Genomic DNA, 27,443 nt, shown 5'->3' with positions numbered 1-27,443 from the left:
TGATAGAGATAAACAATTACTGAGTAGTAATGTAACTGTGAAGGTGAATTAGAAACTTACTCAGAGTAGGATTGTAGGTTTTGGGTTTGACTGAAAATCTGAAGCAGGCTTTCACCTCAAGGCTAGAACACACAATAAAACCTCGCTTTTAGATGGGGGTTACTAGCTATAGGCTAATATGTTAAGGATTGCTTGTTTTGTTTATAGTTTTCTCACCATATATCCTTTCCACAGTTTTTCTGAGTGAGGTCCAGCTCCTTTGGAGTGGTGGTAACAGTCTTTTCAATGCTGATAACTGACCGTGCCCTATAGTGTAAATCATTCATCCAAATCGCTAAATTAATACTAGATTTTGTAGCCATGTTACACCTTTAATATCAAATTGAGATGAAATCATAAACAACTATATTAACTAACCATATCATTGTTTATAAAGAATCCTTAATAATCATTACAGGTTGTCTATCAATAGGATCATACCTGTACATGAACACTGAATCAGAGAGAGATCCGATCGCCAGATCAGGGTAATCATTTCTGTCCAAATCCATGTTCCCAGCAAGAGAGTATCCAAAGAGTTTCACATCGTGATCCTTTCCCCCAAGAACCTGACATTTTTGAATAATTTATTGAAAAGGAATGAATGAATACTGAAGCAAAACCGAAAGAAGAGAAAAGTGAATATATGGCTGAACCTGGGCTTTTTTCAGGCCTTGAGGTGAACCGTTGAAGATATATACATTTCCAGCTCCGTTACTGTCATATGGGGCACCAACTGCAACATCTGAAAATCAGCAGGATTAAGACAATTCAGTTAGTTGGATGAAGTTGAGCAGCTTGTTAGTAAACGGTAAAAAAAAAAAAAAAAACAACTTATACATTTAAGATTAACAAAAACAAACAGAAAATAGAATGAAAATGTTCAGTATAAATGTGAAAATATTTGCCTGATGTGATTAACATGAACAATTTATATATAATTACTATGATAATATTTTTAATTAATATATATATTCAAAAAGTTCAAAAGTTTGGGGTCAATATGATTTTTGAAACAATTTCAGCATACAGTAAGGTCCACATTTATTTGGACACTAGCACAATTTTTGTTATTTTAGCTCTTTACCAAAATATTCAAGTTAGAGTTATATAATGAATATGTGCTTAATACACACACCCTCTGTTTAATTTAATGGTATTCACAGGAAAGGAAAAGCGGAAACACACACACACACACAGGATTCCATGGAAGACAACAGTGGTGGATGATTGTAGGATCCTATCCATGGTAAAGAAAAGCCCATTTATAAGACCCAGCCAGCTGAAGAACACTCTCCAGGAGGTAGGCATGTCATTGTCCAAGTTTACAGTCAAGAGAAGTCTCCACTAGAGCAAATACAGAGGGTTCACCACAAGGTGTGAACCACTGAGAAGCCTCAAGAATAGAAGGCCAGATTACACTTTGCCAAAAACCATATAAAAAAAAGCCAGACCACTTCTGGAAAAACATTCTTTGGATGGATGAAACTACGACCAACCTCTACCAGAATCACAGGAAGAAAAAAGTGTGAACAAGGCTTGGAACAGCTCATGATCCAAAGAATACAGCTTCATCTGTGACAGAAAATCTTACAATGTTTCCTTACTATTTGATGTATATTACGACATGTTTTTCTCCTCTATGTGTCTTTCCTTGAACCTGTTGGTTCTGGATGTTTTTCATTAGCTGTTTTCATAGAAGAGACTACATAGTAAACGCATACCATGATAACCATCCATGTTCACGTCGCCCATGTTTTCCACAGCCAAACCAAACATGGAATAAGCAGCTCCCTCAATTCTCTTAGGGGTGATCTTGTCCCAAGCCCCTTCCTCGTTTAGATAAACATAGATGGCCCCACCGATATCACCGTCCTTAATAAAGTACTGAGGTGCTCCGACTACGATGTCCTGCCACCTGTTTTAAAAATCCATTCAGAATAATTACACAGTGTTGCTAAAACTAAAAAAGCTTTGTTTTTAACTTGAAACAAAGCTGTAAAATGAAATAACATAGAATATAATTAAATAAAGCATAAAACATAAGAAGACTTAAACTATGGTTTATTTGAAGTTGTCAGATTAACTGTGAACACACAATATAATATAATTCTGTTGTACTGGATCTTACCCATCTCCATTGATGTCAAGAACTGCAAGATCATAGCCAAAGGAAGAGGCAAGCCCGGCACCCTCGAGGATGTACTCGGCTGTCAACATGGATGAGTTCTTCTTTAATAGCACAACTGCTCCGCTGTGATTGGCTCTTGGAGCCCCAGCAACAATAGTCAACTGACCTCTCTTAGTCAGCATTTTTCCAGAGTCTAGAGAGAAACCTGTGACAGAAACAACCAATTAGAAGTGCTGGTAAAGATTTGATTACCAAAAGAATATTGAACTTCTTTTAGTGGTGATGGAATATACAAAGCTAAAACCCATGAACAGCATCAGTGTAAACATGCATGATTCTGACTGACTTGGACACTCTTAGTATGTCATACTGTAGTTTTGCTCAGGCAATGCTGATGTAAACAAGATACCGACACAAAGACAGCTTCAAAAACAATAACGTAGCAACAACATTCACATTTGTTCACAAAAAAGGACACAATGTATAGGATGTATAAAGACCAACATGATGACAGGTTGAATGTGAATTAATAATCACGTTGGCGTCCAGGAAATCCCACAAACCTACATAAAAAACGTTCTCCTTGGCCACCTGAAGGGGAGGTGACTGATACACAAACTGATCAGAAAGGCTACTGGATATCTTGGTCATGAATAGCACACCTACATTTACACAAACTAGATTTGCACCAAATGAAGCACAAACAACCAAACAGACCTAAAAAGGAGTCTGTAAGAATGGCAATCTATATCTATGCCTTGCATCCGAACTCTGCTGGAAAAGTTTATACATCCTAATCACAGCAGAATTCTTTAGTGAGACCGAGTCACATGATGGACCAAGGAGAGAGTGATATGGATGATGAATGAAATGTAATGTGATGTTGGACTCACCTAAATAACTGTTAGCAGGGACAGGCACCAAGTCTGGATCAAGTTGGTCCTCGTCCCCAACTTCATATGGGCCGTCATCAAAGATATTCTCTTCCCACAGAGAATGGTTCTTCTGCTCCATCCTCACCACTCCTGACATCCACCCAGTGGAGGAGTGGGTGAACAAGGAAAGGAAAAGGGTGAAGGGTTGAGGATGGAGAAAGTGAATGAGTGAAGCAAATATGTCAGGAAAAAAAAGTTTAAAAAGGGCAGATAAAATATAAGTCAGATGCAATGAACCAATAAAGAAAATTTGCATCATGAACATGTCATGATGGTGCAAAAATTGAGTGATGTGTGAGATTTATGTGTCTTTGTTTGACAGTGCCCATTGTGATTGACCTTCTCATAAGCTGGATTTTCATTGAACTTTTAATATTTTCTCAAAAATTTGATTTACCATTAAATTTACAACCTACACATCAATACACACATACATACAAGCACTCTAATTCATCTCGTCCTCCAATACCTTTCCAGTTGTAAGCACCTGGCGCTCCAAACACCAGATAGTGATAGTCCTTTGTGAATGTGGCAGATAGACCCTGCTGGCATGATCCGAAGCGCTCGTGCCCTCTGTTTCTCCCATTACAGAACATCCAGTCTCCTCCATCTTCATCTGCGGCACTATTAATCGTTAGGTCCTCGCTTAGTATGTAACAACGACCTGTCAAGTCACGCACCTCCTGAACCGTGCCCACAAACATGCGGCGCTGGTAGCGATGCGCACAGACCTGAAGAGAGTTCAGTTAAAATTGTCAAATAATTAAATAATAATATTATATAATAAAAAAAAAAAAACATAATAAATAAATACTTTTTTGCAAGGATATTTCAGCTATACACTACCATTCAAAAGTAAAGGAGTCTGTAAGAACCTGCTTTTCTTCATCACAGCAGCATTTATTTGATCAAAAAATACAGTTTAAGTATTGTGAAATGTTATTACAGTCTGAAAAAAAAAACATTATTCTATTTTAATATACTTTAAAATGTAAGTGTACTAAATATCATTTATTTGAAATTAAAAAGCTTCTATACATTTTGATGTATTGAATTAGTCCTTTCTGGATAAAATGTCATTTTAAAATATCTTACTGACCTCGAAACATTTTTCTCCTTATTTTTATATTTAGATTACCTTGGCTGTCATATTGATTTCACACTGTATATCATAATTCCTAAACCCGGTAAACTCATTTAGATCAAATAGTGTAGAATTGTAATATTTTGCATCTGCACCACTTCCCATTTATCGGTTATCGGCCATAACATTAAAATAATTAGTACTGGCCCAAATTCTGATAATGGTGCATTCCTAATATGAGCACACACACACTCTCTCTCTCTCTCACCCTTACCAGTATCTTTCCTCCTGGTCCCTGGCTCTGTACAGTAACTCCCATCCACTGGTTTTGCTTATTTTCAGCTGCCAGGTTTTCTTCATATGCGCAATAAAAATGCATAATTTAACCCATGCAATAACTCATTATAATGTGTCCTACAGCTACTTTCATGTGTGAGTTTACCTTCATTGTCAAACATCACTCGTTGACATGACTGACTGGGAGAATTTATGTCACAGTTGTACATGCCTCCTGTAATTTTTGACTTCTGCCCCGGCAATGCTCTAGCCCTTGGGGAACCAACAAGCAACCTGTAAACCAACAAACACAAATGAATTGATTCATGGATCTGCAATATATAGAATTTTATATCACAAATCTGATATGATATTTTACTCCTCCTCTTATGCTAACGCAGCTCCAAATAGAACAAAACCATCATGTGTAAATAGTCTTTTAAAGGGGGGGTGAAATGCTATTTCATGCATACTGAGTTTTTTACACTGTTAAAGAGTTGGATTCCCATGCTAAACATGGACAAAGTTTCAAAAATTAAGTTGTACGTTTGAAGGAGTATTTTTGTTCCCAAAATACTCCTTCCGGTTTGTCACAAGTTTCGGAAAGTTTTTTCGAGTATGGCTCTGTGTGACGTTAGATGGAGCGGAATTTCCTTATATGGGTCCTAAGGCACTTCTGCCGGAAGAGCGCGCGCTCCCTTATAGCAGAGCACTGAGAGCACAACAGACTTCACTGATCAGAGCGATTCACTGATCAGAGCGAGAGCGAAAAATCACAAAAGAAGTGTGTTTTTGGTTGCCAGGGCAAGACAACCCTGCACAGATTACCAAAAAAAACAGCATTAAGGGACCAGTGGATGGAGTTTATTTTTACAGAGCATCAACGGAGTTGTGCAAGTGTTTGTGTTTGTTCCCTGCATTTCGAAGTTTCTTGTTTTACAAACAAGGCCCAGTTTGACGCCGGATTTGCGTATCGTTTATTTCTTAAGGATGATGCAATCCCAACGAAAAAGGGTCACGTTCGTGTGTTGGAACCGCATGCGGTGAGTAAAACTGCTTCAAATATCTCTGCCTCCTTGTTAGTGCATCCGCCTCCCATGCCAGCGACCTGGGTTCGAGCCCCGCTCGGAGCGAGTCGTTGCTGCTGCTGCTCTTGTTCAGTTTCAGCCTCGGGATCTGATTCTGGATCATAAATAAACGGCTGAATCTGACTGTTAGACATGGTTTGTTTTGGATGATGTTTTTTTTTTCTCAAGGTAATGTCACAGCTTCCACATGCTGTCAACGCAAAAGCCTACTCTCGCTCGTGATTCTTTAGCTCCGCCCACACGTCACGCCTCCAGCCGGTCGTGTTTTTCCGGGAAAAATCGGTACAGACTATCTTTCTCTTATGAATATAATAAAACTAAAGACTTTTGGGAGTTATGAAGGATGCAGTACTACTCTATAGGTACTCAAGATTAACAGGATATTGAGTGAAAACGAGCATTTCACCCCCCCCCCCCCCCCCCTTTAATGTTTTTCAGTGAGAGAAATTAATTTTTAGGAAACGTGGTCAGCAATGTGCTCTGAATCGTGGTAATAATAGACCTAATAAATTGCAGCTCTGTTTAAACTCTTATAAATTAAATCAGTCAGCAGTTGCACACACAAATTGCTTATGAATGGATTAAATGAGTTTTGTAAATGGATTTTTATTCATTACATGGTGATAGCATGTGTTACAGTGATTGGGAATAAGTCAGCTTTAAACATCACTAGCAGTCAATTCTAACATGATAGCATCTTTTGATTATTATCATCTTCAGTAGGATTCTCAGTGGAAACAACGCAGATTCAACAGCCCACACAGAAAATAAGCCATTGTCTGGACACACTTGTGCGCTGTGTTTTAGAGAGTGGGTCTTCTGTACACTCTTTCTATTCTTTCAACTCAATAGAATATCTTTTCTCGTCTGAATAAAATAAATGTAGGCCACAGAAAACCTAGGATATCTACAAACAAAGGGTGTATCTCAGATTTCACTTCATTTCTGTGAGTGAAAGGCTCTTTTCTTTTCATTAGACTGACTGGTTCAGCGATAATGTTCATCCCAACACAGATTTCAGCTACAAAAGCTCTCTTTGTGGGCATAGACAAAAAGGATCTGACTGAAGCAAAGCCTACATTTCCCACAATACCCTCACCAAAAATGTCCTAGAACTCTTACTTTTAGGGGTAAAACAGCTTGTTATGGGACTTAATACTTTTTACTTCATCACTTAAAAGGTGCATATTAGTAGCTTAGTGTACATCAATGAACCTTTTAGGGGGAAATATGGTACAGCGATGTCCCTTAAAGGTATAATGTTTGCAATTTTTTTCTAAGAGTGTAAAAGCCTCTGAAACTTACTTTCGTTCAGTATGTTAGTACTGAAAACCTGGAACATACGAGGTCACAGATGATAATGACAAAAATTGGGGTTCCAATTTCAATGTCACTTGGGAAGTGCATTTCATTTCAAATGTCACATTTTCCAAACAGACAGAGACAGCACTGTTTTTCTGAAAGGGCAACACAAACTCTTCTGGGCTGGGCAAATATAGCTTGCTTCTCATTTCACTCTCGAGAGCATACAGACTGCTGTATCTGATGAAAACGCTCATGATTACATTAAATCTAATGCAATGTACATGCCAAAATTAAATAAATTACACATTACACATATGAGACACTACAAAGAATATTCCTTAGCCTTTAGCATGATCCATAAAAAAAAGAAGAATAGAAAAGAGAGAGCAATATTACTGAACAAAAATTCATAAGAGCATATTAATGCATACAGTCATAGCAACTCTGTCTTACATTTTGCAAACTGGTATCGAATTTGTATGATCTCATTCATCATTATTTACTGAAACACACACAAATTTTTTTTTTTTTTTTTTTCATTTTCTCATGATCAGGATGATTTATACTCTGGAGTTGCAATATGTTCTACAATGAATGCAGACTGGCGCCTTCATTCCTATTAAAAGCTTTGTTACTGGACCAGCGTCCTTTATGTTAATTAACCTACACATTTCAGGAAATTGCAATAATCTGGATCACAGTCAGCTCCTGAACAACATCATTCCATTCTGACAACCCCAATGATTTTGTGGCTTATGTAATGTGTCTCCATTAATCACTCCCTGGAGGGACGTAACGAATAGCACAACAGGGATACTCCTCACTGAGGTGGTCTTGGTAGAGTAACAAGGTCAATATTCCAAGGGGAAAATATGACATTGGAGAGAACATCACACATTCTTATTTCAAACCTTTGGAAACTTTAAAAGAAAATGGAACATCCATAGATCAACAGAAGATAGAGGGCCCTATCTTGCACCCAGCGCAATTGACTTTGTACACCGACGCATGTGTCATTCCTATTTTGCACCCGCGCAAAGCGCGCTTTTCCCTCCACAGAAGCACGTCGCTAAACTAGTGAATGAACTTGCGCTCCCTGTGCGGTTCAGCGCAAAAAAGGAGGCGTGTTCCGGCGCAAACAATCCCTGGTGCTATTTTGCTGTTCCATTAAACAATTGCGCCACTGACCAGAAAAAACCTAGTCTAAAGTCAGTGGCGCGTTGCGCGTTGTTCATTATGCTATTTTAAGGGCGCATGCTTGACCATAATGTATAGCGTGCACAACGCGCATACACTTTGCTCATGTAATCTACACAGATGCAACAGTTATTTTTGCAAATCATAAACTGTTACACTAAAAAAAATATTAACACATGAGATGACGGAAATCATTGTGGTGTGCCACGAAGATGTGAAAAAATAGGCATAAATCTAGCTTACAAATTATTCAGGCTAATTGTAGTAATTAAGGATCAGACCTGTTTGCCCAATAGTGGCAAGACATATAGGCTATGTAAGGACATCTGACAAATATGTTTGTCCGTCAAGAATCAGGAAAAAAATCGATGAAACAATTGTGGCTATTTCCTCCCACGCCTGTTTAACCGACGCAATTTTGGGTGGGTTTCTCCCATCCCCATACAACACAACTTCTCTGTCTTTCACTACTCTTACAAGAACATCAGTCTCCTCGGCTGTGAACCGCTCCTGGCGTGCGCCTGTAAATACGCCATAATAATAGCAATCCATAATGTAACTTGCGCACCTGCTTTTAAAGGGAATGTTGGATGACGCTCTGATTGGTTTATTTCACGTTACGCCCAAACCACACCTATGAATAATGAAGCTACTTCAGACCAACCCATTTTAGATTTGCGCCGGGCGCAAGAGCCATTTATCCCGCCGGGAAAATAGCAACAGCGGAGAGACCCGCCCACAAAGTTACTTGCGCTTCGCGCTTTGACACTTGCGTTTCAGATCGTTAAAATAGGGCCCAGAATGTTAATTAAGAACGTGAGAGGGATTAAGTGATTGAAGGAAAGAAAAGAAAAGATAGAGGTGGAGGTGGAGGTGGGGAAGGAGGAACAGAGAGGACGAGTACTCTATTTAATAAAAGCTTTTTCAGAAAGAGTCATGAGGTAAGTGTCAGAATTACTATAATTTTGAGCTAACAACTTCTCCTTTCATAACTTTTTCAAGCATGTTACTTCAACTCGATTTTGTGAAATCCCAAAATAGTTGCTACTAGCATCCTCTACACGCAATCACAATTTACTGTACATGAATGCATGAAGGCTCTAAAAGTCTTTAGTACAACACACAAGCAGGGGCGTCGGACTGGGGGTAAAACTAGTACTGATCACCAGGGCCCCAAAGGAAGAGAGGGCCCTTGAAAAGTCTGGAATATATATTTTCAAGGGGAGGGGGGCCCATTAGGGCTGCCTATGCATAGGGCCCGGGATCTTGTGCAGCGCCCCTGCACACAAGCAATTCAAACACAGGGCAGTTTCAGCAAATCACAAACAAGCAATGCACTGACATAACACTGACAAGTCCGGAAAACTAGTACTGAAAACACAGCAACTTAAATAAACGGGCTAACAAGGTGACATAGCTGAACTTGACGGCAACAATTCAGTATGGTGACTAACACAACAGGGAAATGGTGCAAATGCAAATAAAGTCCAAACAGAACTGAAACGGTGACACACACTTCTGTTCTGTTAAACGGAACAACTGGTGTTGCACTTTCTTTATGATAAGATCTGAATTTAGCTGTTATTACCAACAAAGCTGCACATGGCCTTATTTTGGCAATTATGACTGTTGCCGCAGAAACAAATACTGTAGGAAACTAGAATATTAAACTAGAACTTCAAAATAATTTCAATTTGTAATTCCAACATGGCGTCCAAATCCGAATATGCTTCCTCGACTCTTAACCCACACTTGTTTACTCACTGATGTGACTAAAGGCCTGTTTTTATTTGAAAAGCAGTAAATCATGGTCACACTGTACAAGGCCAGAAATGTTATAAACACGCTCTCATAATTTTGCATGGAATGCTAAGCACTGGTGTTTTGAGGAATCTACAGAGGAGGCCATTGCTATGGTGCAAAAGCTGGGTCTGCTGAGGAGGTTTGCCGTGTCATGGTTCACATTACGAACTGACAGCAGCTGAATTACAGCTCCAGATGTGCCTAAGACATTTCAAAGACTCCACGCTTAAAGATACAGACAGCAAACTGATACTACCTGACCTACTGTCCACAACAAAGTTCCTACTGGAGAACAATGCCTTCATGATACCTTACCTACAGGTCTTGAGGTATACACATTCACAAAAGAGGTGTTGAATAGAACCAGTGAGGTTTATTCTTGCACATCAAACAATTACTATATGTTTATTTCCATTTTTATTTTGGACTAACAGTTCAATTTCAAGCTCAGTAAATTCCATCAGTTCCTCAAATGAAGCGATCATGTGCCATAGATTAAACCGTTTGAATTCATTTATTTTGCAATGTCTTCATGAATATTCTGAAGCTTGACATTTTTGGTTGAATGGACTTTCAATGAAGGAACAGAAATTTCTATAAGTTTCATTAAAAATATCTTTATTTGGGGGGTTGAAAGGGCTTGGAAAGACATATGTGTGAGTAAATGATGATTTTTGATGAACATTGCATTTTTGGGTGAACTATCACTAAAAAGATGGAAACTTTGTGTTTGTAAAATGTGCTATAGAAATAAAGTGGATTGGATTGGAAGGTGATAAACGAAATAATATATCTACATAAATTAAATTGGTGGGTCATTTGAATATAGTACACCAGCAGGATACAACATTATTTATGTGCCAAAGAACTGTCTCTGTGTGTGCGCGTGTGTTCTTTATTATTATAATTGTATTCGCTTTTTGCCATTATTAAATTTGAGATTTAAGTAATAAGAAATCTGAGGGAGAGAAAGGGACAAGCATTCCCTTGAGGATATTCCAACAGGCAGCACAGATTTAAGTTGACAGTGGTGGTATGGTCAAACTACAGTGGGTTAATAATACATGAGACTGGTCAATGCAATAGAGAGTAACAGATGAATTGGACCAATACCTGCCTGTTCTTACTGATTTTGTTTGCCTACTCCTGCACAGGAAGCTTGGAGAATCACAGGAAGGAAGCAGTAGCCAGTTTCCATGCTGACTGGACTCACTGCACTCTGGGATATGGGCCAAATTGTATATAATATCGAATGTGTTTTCGGTGGATACATTGTTCCACCATATGTTAATTCAAATCATAAAATATGTCAAACAGCAAAGTTCACTGTGAAAGTCAGAAGACTCAGAAGCCCCTGCGCCCCCACACACACAGATCCTGTTTGCACCAGGACTTGCATCTCATCTTGTCTCCTGTGAACACTTGTGATCAGACTTCAAAAGGAGGGTCTCAGATTCCAACAATACATGATTTTGTGTCTAGACACATCACTCGGAATGTCAAGAGTGTTATGAAGCCTTGTGCATGTAAATGTACGGGATTGTCCGAATGTTTGAAGTAGATGTTTATTTACTTTTATTTCTGCATAAATCAATGACATTTAAAACCCTTAGCACAGTGGTTCATTGACCGGTGTAGCAGTGCTTAACTTTTGTCCAGGATGCATTTTACCATTGAATCAGTAAAACTGCTGGTTACCATTTTGTTTAACTAAATCTTTCAAAATAAAAAGAAAAGAAAGTGCTGCAATGTAAGTATGAAACAACTCCCATGAACACACTACAAGCCCTGCTTCAGTGGAGTACTGGCAAGTCAAAACCAATCAATTGTGTCAAGATAATGGCTCAGGTTCAATGAAAGCTTAGATCTTTCAATTACATTCAGCCAAGTTCTGCCTCCTGAGTTAAAGTCTGGCCACACTTGCTGAATAGTGTTTCACACTATTTTTACAGGTTCTCTGTTACAACATGATCATTTCACAAAGACTCCAGAGTACTCTGACAATACCTCCCTAATATGCTGACCACAATTACATGTTAATATTCCACACCTTTGACTGAGACATTAGAAAATAAAACTGCACTGATTAATAATAATGTTTCATTTCAGTAAGAAATATCCCTCTATAGAGATATTTGTAATATAGAAAAAAGTGCAGATTCCTTTTGTTCTACCCAAAAATAAAAGCCAGAGCCACGTGAGTTTGAAAAACAGTAAAGTAAATTGATCAGAAGGATAGAAATTACAAATTTAATTTAGGTTGATCTTTCTCTTCAATATTTATAAAAATCACATAACTTTTTAGATTAATTTTACCTGAAACAACCAGGTAAAGTGAATGAGGTATCCACTAACAAAGTAGCCATTGTCTGATTGTATCTGTGCCTATGGGACTGTTTGCAAAAATAATCTGTTTTTCAAGTGTTCTGTTATTAGCAGAAGTGTGTATTTTATTAGTGAACACAGACATAGAATAAGAATGGAGTCACTTTGCAGATTTACGGTATGCTCCTGATTTCCAACTTGTGTTTGACTGACACAAGAGAAATGTTAAGGTGCAATACAAACACACACACTGCCTACATGACCAAATAGCGGTTCAATCCTGCCAGCATGATAAGCCAAGGAATTCTACATCAATGCTACACTCCCCTCATAACACACACTCTGCCCTGCTTTGGCCTACACCTGTAGGCCATGTGGTACTGACTAGCAGATTTTTTTTCTGTTCCAATACAGCCAGCCAGTCTGCCAAGACCATGAGATACACACTGGATATATGAGTCAGAGCACACACACAAAGAGACAGACGCACAGAGAAAGACACACAGACTAAATAAGTGACTTCTACACTGGGTGTGGTTTGAAATATTTGAAATATTTGAAATACATCATAAATCCACAAAAATCAGATGCTGCTATAAAAATTGCACAGTTCAGCTAAGCAAGGTTGCAAAATGTCCGTGAAGTGAGGTTTGCTAATAAGCAACATGAAGTGTTGTTTCTGTGGTAGTCTTCCTTACTCATCAAACTTGGCATTGTGTATTGTTGGCTTTTGTATGATCAACAATAGCATGTGGTGTTCTGCTGCTTTGGAGAAAAGGATGTGCTAAATAACTGCAAATAAATGTAAATCTAATACATCAAAGTAACACACTAAAACTCAGCATCAGTCACTTGCACACCTGCTAGACTCACTCTCTGCGGGACAAACATGAGGTCAATCCTGGGAGTCTCTCTCCCGTGCTGCCAGGGTTGATGGCAGTAGTGAGGTTCAGGAATGAGTTACAGGCTTCTGCACACATTCTTTCACTAATAGGCTTGAGACTTCCAGTGAGTGTCTGACGCTGCCAAAGCAACATGGGTGTGTTTTTAGTGAACCACAAAACAACACCAAATTGGAATTACTGCGAATTCGATAAAATGTGTTCTAGAAACATTTTCTACATATCTCAAATAACCTTAAGTACTAAGTATCCCACCTACAATCTAATCCTTGCAGTGCTTGAGGTCAAAGAGGTTTAAAATTAAAAGAGACCAGACACATCCACACCGAGGAAGGAGAAGGAGACCAGACATCTCTAATGAGCTCCATGAAGCTAAATATGCATGCAGCAGAGCTTATTTCCAAGTAATGAGCACAGTGCTGGGTAGTCATGCCCTGGAAATACATAAACCTCTGAGTCCCAAAAAAATAATTCTGACTGAAGTCTGAGTCATTATTTACTCTCCCTCATATTGTTCCGAATCCATATTACATAAATTTTTGGATAGCCTACTGACTTTTCCATGGAATTAACCCTCAAAAGCACAAAAAAGCTGACCAAAAGGTGTCATAAAAGTGACTTACAGGACTCTTTTGTGCTCTTTTCCATGTGATACTGCTTTGCTTAAGAAACCAACTCCATGAATGGCATTATTTGCTAATAATCGTCAACATATAGCAAATTGCGAGAAACAAATGGCTTTGAATCATTCAGACCCTAAATTACAGAGATTCGTTAAAAACATCCGACTAATGTGAACCCATAGTACACAAATCCGACATTGCTACTTCTCTCGTGAACGAGTTAGTGGAGGATGTTAGAGTTATCAGCGAATAGTAAATTTCATTTCAGTATTTTGTTTAGGCTACATAATCACTGTCGTACTGCTTGGAATAGCGCGCGAACACGTTATGAAAGGCTACTGATGCTGCGCGTTTTTTGAAAGTTGCCATCTTCATGTGACCAGATGCTCTCCTCCCATGTTTGTATGGATACTAATGATTTAATTAGAATTTGCCGCCTACAAATTTCCTTTTAGTTGGGGTGACGCGTCATTTCCGATTAGGCTATAAATAGCGCATTTCCATTCATGTCGAGATGTACGTCACCTCCGATTGAGTGGGGGTTCCCATTTGCTTCCAACGTGCGGGTGATTTGACTGCGGCTGTATGCCAGCTTTTGCGTGCTCCTGAAATGATTTCTTTCGGTAAGCTGTTATTGCAGTTATTTGTGGGAACCAGCTCTCTGGTTGGGATTCTGACGAGTGGGTATGGGTCTTTCGTGTATTTCAGGCACATGTAAACCAACGTGTGACGCTACAGGATCAAAACAAATCAACGAGCGATCTAGAGTGGTTTGTTTTAAGTGATTGACATGGTTCTATCGGCGGGTGAGTCTTTTCCTTGTTGGGTCGAGACCATTGGGCATTCAGGCGGGCATTTAACCATTGTGTTTCCCTTCTAAGGTGTCTGAGATCTTTTCCTCTCTGCCTTTCTTCCGTATTTAATGCGAGGAATCGCCGTTGTCCTAACCTACTGTTTTGTGGTTTTTGTCTGTTTCATTTAGTCTGATTTGTAAGAGTGGTTTGTTATGTGGGTTGGATGATGTTATTAGTAATTTGTTTTGTTTTTTTTGTTTCTTTGTTTTGAGATTGTGTTAGTGTGAATTATAGTTTTCAGTGAAGTGTTTTTGGATTATTAGTATTTGTGTTTTTTTGCTGTTTATATTGACTTCATTGTGATTTTTCTAATCGTGATCTTTTTCTTTTTTTTGTGTATGTGTGAGCAACTGTAAACTCTCTTTCTGCTAGATGCCAGGGGCTTCAGTCAGGAATCCTCCTTTTCCTCAGCGTGCTGGTGGTGGTTTTGAACACTGGGTGCTGTGTGCAGTGAGACGCACCGATTTTGTGTGTGAGTGATAAGTTTACTCTACAGTGTGTGGTTTGGTTCCTTGTTCTTTAGCCCGTGGCTGAAAAGCTTTTGAGTGTAAGGTTTTATTGTATGTTTATTTTGTAGTGATTGACTTTTGAATGATTGTAAAACTCCTCTGCCTCTATAACACATACATTCGATGGTCAGATGCCGTGAGGAGTTTTGCCTGGTACGCCCGGTTTACTCCTGTCTGCTTTTAATAATAAAGAACTCCTTTTGTATGATTTGCATGTCTGTTCCTTACTAGTGCAACGAACTTGTGTGTCTTAAGATAAAGGGTATCATTCATTCTCTGATGTCAGAGTGGCGTAGTCGGTTTTTGTAAAGTTGCAGTTATTCTATTCTAAAAAGCTAGGCCCTAGTGCCCCACGAATTACGAGCTCCCCTCGTTCTGCCACATTGTGGCGTAGTCGGCAGGGTCTTTGCACTGGTGTAGGACAGAGATGTGAATTATATAGGGTTTATGTTTTTTTTTTTTGTGTTCCCTTGACTTTGGTTGTGTGGAGGGTGTGTTGTGTTTTTTTTTTTTTTTTGAGCTTTTGTAGGAACAGGACAACGGCGACCCTGCGCGGCCAGTAGTGATCGGGCGGTGAGCCGCTTTCTTCGATTTTGGCTTTGGCCCTTTCAGGTAAAAAAAAAAAAAAAAAAAAAGTGGGAGAAAAGTTAAATACTTTAGTATGGAGGAGGAATTGCAGGAGCTCCGGGCGTTGGTGGCTCAGCTGCGGACTGATAATGAGCAGTTGCGACAGGGGCCACCAGCTGTGCGGCCAGCTCCTAGTGCTGATCCACCTGTTGCTGTGACTCCTCCAGCAGTTAGTCCCTCATTTCCTGATACCGGCCCACCTGAGCGATTTGTGTTTATCCCGAGGGATCGTAAGTGCCCAAAATTTAATGGCAGGACTGGCATTGATGTTAATGAATGGATAGAGGAGGCACGTGCTTGTATGAGGGCACGCCATATGTCTACCGTTGACCAAGCCTTCTTTTTAATCGATCATTTAGAGGGTGAGGCGCGTGAAGAGCTTCGTTATCGTTCTGGGGCAGAGCGGCGACATCCAGACCAAATTATTGCGGCATTGCGCGAATTGTACGGGTGTACGCGATCGTATGTAGCGTTACAAGAACTGTTCTTCTCTAGGCGGCAGCAGGAAGGGGAGACTCTTGTGGAATTCTCCCTGGCCCTGATGAGCCTATGGGAAAAAGTTAAAGAACAGGCGCCACATGAAATGTCTAATGCTGGTGCTCTGTTACGAGATCAGTTCGTGGAAAATGTTAGCGATAATACACTTAGACGTGAGTTAAAACAGTTAGTTCGACGTAGCCCTGACAGTACGTTGCTTGAAGTGCGTAGTGAGGCCATTCGTTGGGAGCGAGAGGGGACCCCCGGGGGTGCAAGGGGACGTAGCTATTCCGTTCCAACGGCACATTGTATACAATATGGTGTGCATGGACAGTCGCAGCCTGGTAGTAACCTTCCAGGAGGGTCATCTGAGTTGCGTGAATTAAAGGAGATGATGAAAATGCAACAACAACAATTAAATCAACTTACTCAAAGTTTAGCCCATATTCAGAGAACTCAACTGGGGGGTGGAGTACAGCGATTTAGTCATATTATTTGCAGGCGGTGTAACCAACCGGGACATTTCGCAAGAGAGTGCGAGGGGGAGCGTAGAGCTACCCGGTTTCAGTCTACCATGCCGGCAGGTCCACCCCGGGGAGGGGGACCGGCTCCAGCCAGCCAGCCGCCGGAAAACTAATACCCACCGAACGGTTGAGCCACTGTTCGGTTGGGGAAGGGAGGGGCTCAAGTCACCTGATTAGCCCAGACTCACTTGCTCGTCTGGTGTCATCTTGTCCGCAGCTCGTTGTCCACATGGGAGGTGTTCCTGTGTCTTGTCTAGTGGACACTGGCTCTATGGTGACGACTGTCACAGAAAGTTGTTTTACTACTTATTTTAAGCCTTGGGGACCCGAACGTCTCCTTTCATGCCAGTGGTTGCAATTGCGAGCAGCGAACGGGTTGTCGATTCCGTATATAGGGTACCTGGAGTTAGATATTGAACTTTGTGGTCGGCTGATCTTGGGGTGTGGGGTCTTGGTGGTCCGGGATCCTCCTGGTGGTTTGGCTGGCCGAGTCCCTGGGGTTTTGGGGATGAATGTTTTGGGCCGCTGCTACCGGGAGCTCTTTGGCCAGCATGGCTCCGCCCTCTTTGAGCTACCGGCTGTGTCCCAGGCTCCTTCATTCATTACACAGGCACTGCAACACTGTCATCAGGCCGACATTAAGCCTGTCATAACTGTTAGGGGTCAAGTCAGGGTACGAGGTCGCCATGTGAATCGTATTCCCGGGGGGACATTAAAGCTGGTAGCTGCTACCTGTTCAACCCAGTATTCCAGTGGGGCAGTCTTATTTGAGCCACCAGAGGTAGGTCTCCCAGCAGGTTTGCTAGCATCCCCTGCCCTGGTGAGAGTGGTCCGAGGAACGGTATATATACCGGTAGTAAATGTCGGTACAACGGATATCGTTCTGTATCCACGAGTTACTATTGGTGCGTTAAGATGTGTGGATGTGGTGAGTTTGCCTTCTGAGGTTAGCGAGGTTCAGCCAGTGGCAGTGTCCGCAAGTGTACAGGCGGCTCAAGTTACTCCAGTGCAGGATCAGATTGATTCCCTTGATCTGTCTGTACTGCCAACGGCAGACCAGGTTAAAGTTCGGGCTTTGCTGTTAAACTATGAGTCGGTGTTTTCCACATATGAGGGGGACCTTGGGTGCACAGGTCTCATTTCTCACGACATACCCCTTGTAGACCATACTCCCATTAGGCAGCGACATCGGCGGATACCTCCATCCGAGTATGAGGTAGTGAAAGCGCACATAAATCAGCTCCTTGAGGCACAAATAATTAGGGAGAGCAGTAGTCCCTATGCATCACCCATTGTGCTCGTGAGAAAGAAGGATGGTAGTCTGCGCTTGTGTGTAGACTACCGCCGTCTGAATGCGAGTACAAGGAAGGATGCTTTTCCATTACCTCGTATCGAGGAGACCTTGGACTCACTGACGGGTGCCCAATGGTTTTCTACCATGGACCTCGCCAGTGGGTACAATCAGGTACCTGTTACGGAGGGGGATAGATATAAAACGGCCTTCTGTACTCCATTTGGCTTGTTCGAATGGAACAGGATGCCCTTTGGGCTGTGTAATGCTCCTAGCACCTTCCAGCGATTGATGCAAAGATTGTTTGGGGATCAACAGGGACAGTCCCTCCTTTTGTACCTCGATGATATAGTTGTGTTTTCGGCATCAGTAGATCAACATCTCTCTCGGATGGAGGTGGTCCTGAATCGCCTTCAGAGGGAGGGATTAAAAGCTAAATTGGGGAAATGTTCATTTTTCCAGAGGAAGGTAAAGTATTTGGGTCATGTGGTCTCATCTGAAGGGGTCGCTACAGACCCAAGTAAGGTTGAGGCAGTGACCCAGTGGCGTTGTCCCACTACTGCTGGCGAGGTGCGTTCCTTCCTGGGATTTGCCAGCTACTACCGTCGGTTCGTGGAGGGGTTTGCAAAAGTAGCTGCCCCGTTACATGGGCTAGTAGCAAGGCTGACCAATCCAAAACGTCGGAGGTGTTCGGAGCAGGACTTTGCCGATGCCTGGTCTATACAGTGTCAACAGAGCTTTGAGGAGTTGAAGCAGCGACTGTCTGTGGCCCCGGTGCTGGCCTATGCCGATTTCTCCTTGCCTTTCATCCTGGAGGTTGATGCCAGCTATGGGGGTTTGGGGGCAGTACTGTCCCAGGAGCAGGGAGGAAAGGTACGACCAATAGCATATGCTAGTCGTGGTCTTCGGCCCACTGAGCGCCGTATGGACAATTATAGCTCTATGAAACTGGAATTTCTGGCGCTCAAGTGGGCCATGACAGAAAAATTTAGGGAGTACCTGTTGGGCCATAAATGTCTGGTTTTTACAGACAACAACCCTCTCAGTCATGTTCTTACAGCCAAACTGGGTGCCACTGAACAGCGTTGGGCTGCTCAGTTGGCTGCTTTTGATTTTGAGATTAGGTATAGGTCCGGTCGCTGTAATAGAAATGCGGATGCCCTGTCTAGACAGAATCCACTTACAAGGGAGGACATCCAAAGTCTAGTGCCGGGGCAGGCTATCCCCGAAAGGATAGCTCAATTAGCCCATGGGGGACCGGTGGCCCAGGTGAGCCAGGTAACAGTGTTCCCAGGTCCACCCTTTGTAGATATGCGCTCAGGTCAGAGGGCCGATCTACATATTGCAGAACTGTTAAGGTTCTGGCGACGACAGGCACTCCCAACACCGGAAGAGCGCAAGCAGTTGCCAAAACCAGTGGTCACGATGCTTCGGCAGTGGGACCGATTGGTGGAGCAGGATGGGGTAATGTACCGTCGGGTGAGGCGCCCAGACGGTGGGGAAGAAACACTGCAGGTGTTATTGCCTATGGCTATGAAGGAGGAAGTTTTGACACAGTTACATCAGCAGCACGGACATCAGGGTGTGGAACGGACGACTCAGTTGGTGCGACAACGGTGCTATTGGCCAGACATGTCTTCTGAGATTGCACGTTGGTGCCAGCAATGTGAGAGGTGCCAGCATGCGAAGGGCCTTCCCTCGACACACCGTAGTTTCATGGGGCACTTGATGGCTTCACGGCCGAATGAAGTTCTGGCCATCGATTTTACAGTTCTGGAGCCTTCCCAGTCTGGTATTGAGAACGTTATGGTCATGACTGATGTATTCTCTAAATATACGTGGGGTGTGGCTACCAGAGATCAGCGGGCAGAGACTGTGGCACAGGTTCTGGTATCTGAATGGTTTTGCCGACTCGGTGTTCCAAGTCGTATCCATTCAGATCAGGGTCGGAACTTTGAGGCCACCCTTATCCAACAGCTTTGCCGCTTGTACGGTGTTGAGAAGTCTCGCACTACTCCGTACCATCCGGCTGGTAACGGACAGTGCGAGCGGTTTAATAGGACCTTGCACGATTTGTTGCGTTCTCTGCCCGACTCTCAGAAGGGCGACTGGCCGCTGTGTCTTCCCCAGGTGTTATTTTCATATAATAGTACCCCCCATCAGAGTACTGGAGAATCCCCGCACTTTTTGATGTTTGGCCAGGAACCTCGGCTCCCAGTGGATTTTCTGCTTGGGAGAGTCCAGGAGCCGGAGGCCGGCTGTGTGCAGAGGTGGGTATTAGAACACCAGAATAGGCTCAAAGTAGCTTTCGAGGGGGTGAGAGAGCAGCTAAGGACTGCGGCGGACCGCCGCAAGGCCCGTCATGATGGACAGGTCCGGGAGGTACCCTTACGGGAGGGTCAGTTGGTGCTCCTTCGAGCTTTTAATGTGAGAGGTAGACATAAGATACACGATCTCTGGGGCCCATTAGTATATCAGATTGTAAGAGCAGGTGAGCAGGTATATTCTATTGCACAAGTGGACAATCTGGGTAAAGTGAGACAAGTACATCGCTCTGCAATAAAGCCATGGGTTGGTAAAAGTCCTTTGGTTGACCCCCCTAAGTGTAGTATGTTGGAGCCAATAGCACCCACTGACGAAGAAGAGGAGACTGGAGATTGGTTTGTAGTAATGCCTGAGACCCCTCCGGAGGGGCAAAGGTCAGTACCACCAGTTGAGACCCCATCAGGAGTTGCCGGAGAGGACCAAACTTTTACAGATGGTCTTCAAGAGGAGGCAGAGTATACAGAGGTTATAGTACCCGCCCCAGGTAATGTGATGGTGGGAGTAGGGTCACCAGAGATTACTCCTCTTGAGGATACAGGGGTTAGGCGTACAAGGAGGTTGATGGCAGGGTACCATTCAAATCCACATCACCTCCCTCGCACAATAGAAAGACCAAGGTACGAAGTGGGTACAGTCAATAGTCCGGTATCTAGTGCTGTGGTTGCCTGGTTTCGACCCTGGCATTAAAATCATAGATGTATAAAAAGTATTCATCGTCGGGCCGACGACGAAAATGTCAGGGGTAGATTGTGACCAGATGCTCTCCTCCCATGTTTGTATGGATACTAATGATTTAATTAGAATTTGCCGCCTACAAATTTCCTTTTAGTTGGGGTGACGCGTCATTTCCGATTAGGCTATAAATAGCGCATTTCCATTCATGTCGAGATGTACGTCACCTCCGATTGAGTGGGGGTTCCCATTTGCTTCCAACGTGCGGGTGATTTGACTGCGGCTGTATGCCAGCTTTTGCGTGCTCCTGAAATGATTTCTTTCGGTAAGCTGTTATTGCAGTTATTTGTGGGAACCAGCTCTCTGGTTGGGATTCTGACGAGTGGGTATGGGTCTTTCGTGTATTTCAGGCACATGTAAACCAACGTGTGACGCTACAGGATCAAAACAAATCAACGAGCGATCTAGAGTGGTTTGTTTTAAGTGATTGACATGGTTCTATCGGCGGGTGAGTCTTTTCCTTGTTGGGTCGAGACCATTGGGCATTCAGGCGGGCATTTAACCATTGTGTTTCCCTTCTAAGGTGTCTGAGATCTTTTCCTCTCTGCCTTTCTTCCGTATTTAATGCGAGGAATCGCCGTTGTCCTAACCTACTGTTTTGTGGTTTTTGTCTGTTTCATTTAGTCTGATTTGTAAGAGTGGTTTGTTATGTGGGTTGGATGATGTTATTAGTAATTTGTTTTGTTTTTTTTGTTTCTTTGTTTTGAGATTGTGTTAGTGTGAATTATAGTTTTCAGTGAAGTGTTTTTGGATTATTAGTATTTGTGTTTTTTTGCTGTTTATATTGACTTCATTGTGATTTTTCTAATCGTGATCTTTTTCTTTTTTTTGTGTATGTGTGAGCAACTGTAAACTCTCTTTCTGCTAGATGCCAGGGGCTTCAGTCAGGAATCCTCCTTTTCCTCAGCGTGCTGGTGGTGGTTTTGAACACTGGGTGCTGTGTGCAGTGAGACGCACCGATTTTGTGTGTGAGTGATAAGTTTACTCTACAGTGTGTGGTTTGGTTCCTTGTTCTTTAGCCCGTGGCTGAAAAGCTTTTGAGTGTAAGGTTTTATTGTATGTTTATTTTGTAGTGATTGACTTTTGAATGATTGTAAAACTCCTCTGCCTCTATAACACATACATTCGATGGTCAGATGCCGTGAGGAGTTTTGCCTGGTACGCCCGGTTTACTCCTGTCTGCTTTTAATAATAAAGAACTCCTTTTGTATGATTTGCATGTCTGTTCCTTACTAGTGCAACGAACTTGTGTGTCTTAAGATAAAGGGTATCATTCATTCTCTGATGTCAGAGTGGCGTAGTCGGTTTTTGTAAAGTTGCAGTTATTCTATTCTAAAAAGCTAGGCCCTAGTGCCCCACGAATTACGAGCTCCCCTCGTTCTGCCACATTCAGTCAACTTTGTAATTGCATGGAGCCATTCTTCGAAACTTCTCCTTTAGTTTCCCGCAGAAGAAAGATATCATATAGATTTAAAAACACATGAGGGTGAGTAAATGATGACAGAGTTTTCATTTTTGGTTGAACTAATTATTTGAAGGTCACATTATCTAATGCACTTGCTTGGAATGTGGTGCAGCGCATGTCTTGAGATTTAACGGTATGGTCTGGTGTGAATTTCCTTTCAGGAAAGCATTAATATGAACATAGGATTTGCATTGGTGTATGCTGCCAAACAAAAATCCAGCTATATACCATTAGATGCAATAGATACACGTGATAGGTAAAAATTGTTAACCTGAATAACCTGAACCTTACAGTGCGTAAGTCGCTTTGGATAAAAGCCTCTGCTAAATGCATAAATTAAATTAAATTTAGATATATACCATTAGTAGTTTATATTATTATTATTATTATTATTATTATATATCAAAAACCAAAAAAGTTCTTCGAACTAAGCAGCTACACAGATTCAACCTGCTGCAAATGTAAGCAAGCTACGATACTCCCCGGAGGATGAAACAAATGCTTACATTCTTTTATCAGCTGGTCTGAGTTGTCGGTGCATGGCAAGGGAGAAACCGAACAAGCTGTTGGCATCTCCCGTTTTCCTGATTACATAATCTGTGTCCAAGTTGAAGGCAGAGATCAGCGTCAGTCCCAGCAAACTGAGGAGCGATAAAGTCAGTGTCCTGTAAGATCCCATAGCGATGTTGGGTTGAGCTCGTGCTTTAGAGATGAGACTGCAGCCCGCTTCTGTTGGGATTGTGGATGTTTTTAAGGAAGGAACGTCCCTCCTCCACCCGTCTCCACCCTCGATCGATCGGCCCTGCCTTCATAGCCTACCTGCTAATGCAGCTCCGGGGTTCGAGTCCCATTCATTTCTCTAACGCATTATAATCCTAAAATAAATGTCTTTCACTTTGTCTGTGAAAAATAATTTTTGCAGTAGCTAGAGACCAGATTTAATCACCACGAGAGCTTTCAAATATGCGTGACACTGAGTCTACCAGTTCCGTTGTTGATAAATAGAATAGAATTTACAGAATGAGAGTTTTCTACATCAAAACCCAAAGGGGTGAACACACTTTGTAATACATGCCTGTAACTGTTCTTGCTTTTCTGATATCACATTCCTATATTAACTTATATTTTCTCTGATTTACTTGTTTATAAATTTACTAAATAAATGTATAAATCTACCCTAAAGTGTGCAAGTTAGAGTAAAGTACAAAGAGTGCTTTTGCCACATTCATATAAAAATGTCCTTATATTTTAATAAAATATTTATTAAATGTAATAAAGTATTTATTAAATTGTAGGTCCTAACTTAACAGCGAAGATAAACATTGTTATAAGCATTTATTTTTTTTGTATGTTTTATTTTCATACTCTTATAATTTAGAGACTTTCTGTCATATCATGTGAACCGTGTAGTTCCTTCGAACTTATCCTATGTTACACCACCTGTTCTCCCCTAAAGCAATACTAAAATTTGCATATTTACATTAGAAGGTTATTGTTGTTAACAGTGAACCACACAAACATTACACCTTTATCGGTAACACTTTAGAGTAATGGTCCATTAGTAATAGGTAGTAGTGCATTACCGCTTAAGTTAATACTATTAACTAAAAGAGAAGCAAGATTAAGTAAGCAGTAAGTAATAGAATTTTTAGGACAAAGGTAGTTCCTTATTACATATTTGATCTTTACTAAAATTAATTACTCGGCTACAGGTTGAAATTGTTAACACTCTTACCCAACCTTATGTTATCTCTGTTTATTTCAAACAAAAACATATAATAATAATAATAATAAAATTAACACAGACATCATAGCCTCAAATCTCTGGTTTATTAGACCATTTGTATTTTACATGATTTGATGCATGTACACTGTCCCAGATCTGTTTTTAATTGGGACAAAGGCATTGTAATTAGCCATAAGACTAAAACTATGAGCTTGTTTAATGCTACCAAGGGGATTGGGTATGTGTGGGGGAAATACACAAAAGGAATGAAAGACAACAGTTTAAAACTGTCAAAATTTGAAATAGAAACAAATAGCTTGTCATCCATTGCCCTGCTAATACTGTCACCGAATCAACTGTCACACATAACATTTTCAGAACATCACTTCATCAAGTTGTCACCATAAACATGAAATAAAAACTTCAGAACTTCAGAAATAGAACATCAGATGCATTTGAACAATTAGGTTGAACTCAGTGAAGGTGAATTGGACAAAAAAAACAAAGTCATATGAATCTTATTTAGAATGACCACTAAAAAGACCACTCAATTTTTTTTTTTTTTTTTTTACAAATGGCAAGACAGAAAGTTAATCCTATTTGATACATTTTTCAGTTATAATAATAACATTATTGGTCTAAAAAAGCACAGCCTGCACAAGTCAGGCCCTTCTGATTATTTTTAGTAAATTACATCTGGGATGGTCACATTAAGGTTGTTGGTTTAGGTGCTGCAAAGAAGTAACACATGAAGCCACATTTCATGTGGGGAATTCACCCAAAATTCAAAATGAACCCCAAATTTATTTCATCATTTTCTCCGCTTCAAGTCGTTCCAAACCTGTATGCATTCTTTCTTCTGTGGAACACAAAATATATTTTTTAATTGTCTTAGTGTATTCAGCAGAGTCAGTCCAGTGTGGTTTTGGATTACACTGATTTCCATTTTATGTATAAAAACAGTTGAAACATTCTTAGAAATATATAGTGAGTAAATGATAACAGATATTTCATTTTTGGGTGAACTACACCACTTGAACAAGGCACTGAACCCCCAACTGCTCCCCGGGCCCCGCAGCATAAATGGCTGCCCACTGCTCCGGGTGTGTGTTCACAGTGTGTGTGTGTGTGTGTGTGTGTGTTCACTGCTGTGTGTGCACTTTAGATGGGTTAAATGCAGAGTACGAATTCCGAGTATGGGTCACCATACTTGGCTGTATATCACTTCACTTTCACTTTTATGCATTGGTTGCTCTACTTTCAACTTAGTAGCTCATAAATCCTGAATCTATACTGGAAGATTCAGTTCAAGGTCAAACAAAGTGAACGGATGAATTATTCACAATACGATCAATAGCGTGAATTTATAAGAGTGAATTTTTCACTTCATGATGACTTAATGATTTCTGACTGCAGTGTTGCCATGCCGGTGATCGTGGCTACCACAGAGAATCTCTAGGGTGAGACATGAAAACAAATGACGTGTCTGATTCATTGACCTGGCATAGCCTTACAGCAAAGACCTCTAAAAGACGACACATTTTGTCCTAGCATCTCTCTCTATTCTTTACCCAGGTGAATGGTGTTCTGATGTCAGAAGTGATGAAATGCAATGCCTGAGGCTGGGATTGTTCAGAAATTCTGGACTTTCCTGGATCAAAGTCTGCAATCAGACACCTCTTCTCCCAACCCGCCTTTACCTCCATATCTTTCGCCCTTTCTCTATCCACCCTCCTTCCCTCCAATCACTTTGCATGCACTCCCTCTCTCTTCCTCCTCCTCCTCTTTTTTTTCTTTTCTGAGTAACATTGGTGGTCGGTGTTTCCACACAGCAGCAGCAAATAAATCTGTATGGAGAGCAGAATTATCCCAGAGCCGTAAAATCTCAGTCAGCTGTCACAGTTCCATTCCGGATGCTTTAAATCATATTAATGTCCCCTCTGTTCTGTACCTTTAGATTTTCTTATTTTCTTGTGTACACTGTTCTGGATTTCTCTGAAGGTTTAACAGATAAATAGACATAGGGCTTCAAAGACAGCTCTGGGACATTGCAGTCTGACCAGAGAGAGTGCTTTCTGTCAGCTAATGTGTCTTCAGGGGTTGGGCTGGGGCTGCTAATGGAGATGTATGTTGATAGTCTCATGTTTTTTCTTGTCCTATAGTGTGTAAGTGATCTCTTAGGTTGCTTTGCACTGCCTTTCCCTGCAAGAACTGAGTTTTAATTATTTGAATGAATCAATGGATGTTGGTTATTAATCATTGAAATGTAAATCACATGCAGCTTTGTGAAATTTAACATGATGTTTTTATATTCTAGAACCCATTCCTCATGACCTCTTTTCCCTTTTTTGGGCCTTTCTGGTGTAAACTCCTCTTTTACCTTTAGCAGGTGGGATAATCCATCAGTTTTTATTTGCCCAGGAGGGTAAGAGCCAATGCTCTTGTTCTGTGTCTGTGTGTGAAAAACAGAAATGAGAGAGGCAAAAAATATAGGTCTATGAACATATACTCTGTGAATTTGCCACATTTTATTGAACAAAACTTAAATATAAACAGCAGAAAAACCCCTTTAATCACTAGATAAAACACCAGCCGTTTTAACACTGTTTTCCGATTTCAAGAATTTGATCATGTTTCAAATCTGCGGTAAACCTGCACACAGACAGACACCAAATTAGTTTGTACACTTTTTATCTATGTGTATTCTTTATTATTACAGACAAACATGACATGTTTCACTCCACCGTCTTTTCACTGTCTATTCATTCACATGCATTTTGTTCACACTTTCTTTAACTCCCTCCTTTTTCTCAACAAAGGGCTCAACAAGAGACAAATTATCCCTCAAGTAACCTTAATCCCTCAATAAACCCGTCAACCGCTCTCTTACTGCAGTCAGTGCAGTCCTAAAGGGTTAGTTCAGCCAAATAGCAAAATTATGTCATTAATAACTTCCTCATGTTGTTCCAAACCCGTAAGACCTCCATTTATCTTTGGAACACAGTTTAAGATATTTTAGATTTAGTCCAAGAGCTCTCAGTCCCTCCATTGAAGCTGTGTGTACGTCTACTGTCCATGTGCAGAAAGGTAAGAAAAACATCATCAAAGTGGTCCATGTGACATCAGAGGGTCAGTTCGAAGTTTTTGAAGCATCGAAAATATATTTGGGTCAAAAAATAGCAAAAACTATGACTTTATTCAGCAT

At 41.1% G+C, this 27,443-nt stretch overlaps 1 protein-coding gene across 2 annotated transcripts in view; it reads right to left on the bottom strand.

The window, feature by feature from the left end:
• The window catches only part of LOC128015693 (integrin alpha-6), a 37,107-nt gene extending 13,858 nt beyond the window's left edge, over positions 1 to 23,249 (bottom strand). For both annotated transcript variants that reach the window (XM_052599741.1, XM_052599751.1), the window contains exons 1-11: positions 23,019 to 23,249; positions 4,632 to 4,759; positions 4,464 to 4,543; positions 3,575 to 3,836; positions 3,064 to 3,195; positions 2,171 to 2,375; positions 1,764 to 1,957; positions 696 to 784; positions 481 to 608; positions 217 to 306; positions 61 to 122 (exon numbers count right to left, since the gene is read on the bottom strand). In XM_052599741.1, coding sequence (XP_052455701.1) covers positions 61 to 122; positions 217 to 306; positions 481 to 608; positions 696 to 784; positions 1,764 to 1,957; positions 2,171 to 2,375; positions 3,064 to 3,195; positions 3,575 to 3,836; positions 4,464 to 4,543; positions 4,632 to 4,759; positions 23,019 to 23,191 — 1,543 coding nt within the window. In that variant the 5' untranslated portion in view covers positions 23,192 to 23,249. The remainder of the gene's footprint in view (positions 1 to 60; positions 123 to 216; positions 307 to 480; positions 609 to 695; positions 785 to 1,763; positions 1,958 to 2,170; positions 2,376 to 3,063; positions 3,196 to 3,574; positions 3,837 to 4,463; positions 4,544 to 4,631; positions 4,760 to 23,018) is intronic.
• Between the last annotated feature and the right edge of the window lie 4,194 nt (positions 23,250 to 27,443).

Source organism: Carassius gibelio, chromosome A1, assembly GCF_023724105.1.
Source record: "Carassius gibelio isolate Cgi1373 ecotype wild population from Czech Republic chromosome A1, carGib1.2-hapl.c, whole genome shotgun sequence".
In the NCBI taxonomy this organism is placed as follows: domain Eukaryota; kingdom Metazoa; phylum Chordata; class Actinopteri; order Cypriniformes; family Cyprinidae; genus Carassius; species Carassius gibelio.
Note: the sequence above shows the minus strand (reverse complement) of the source record. Positions and strands in the feature narration are given on the sequence as shown.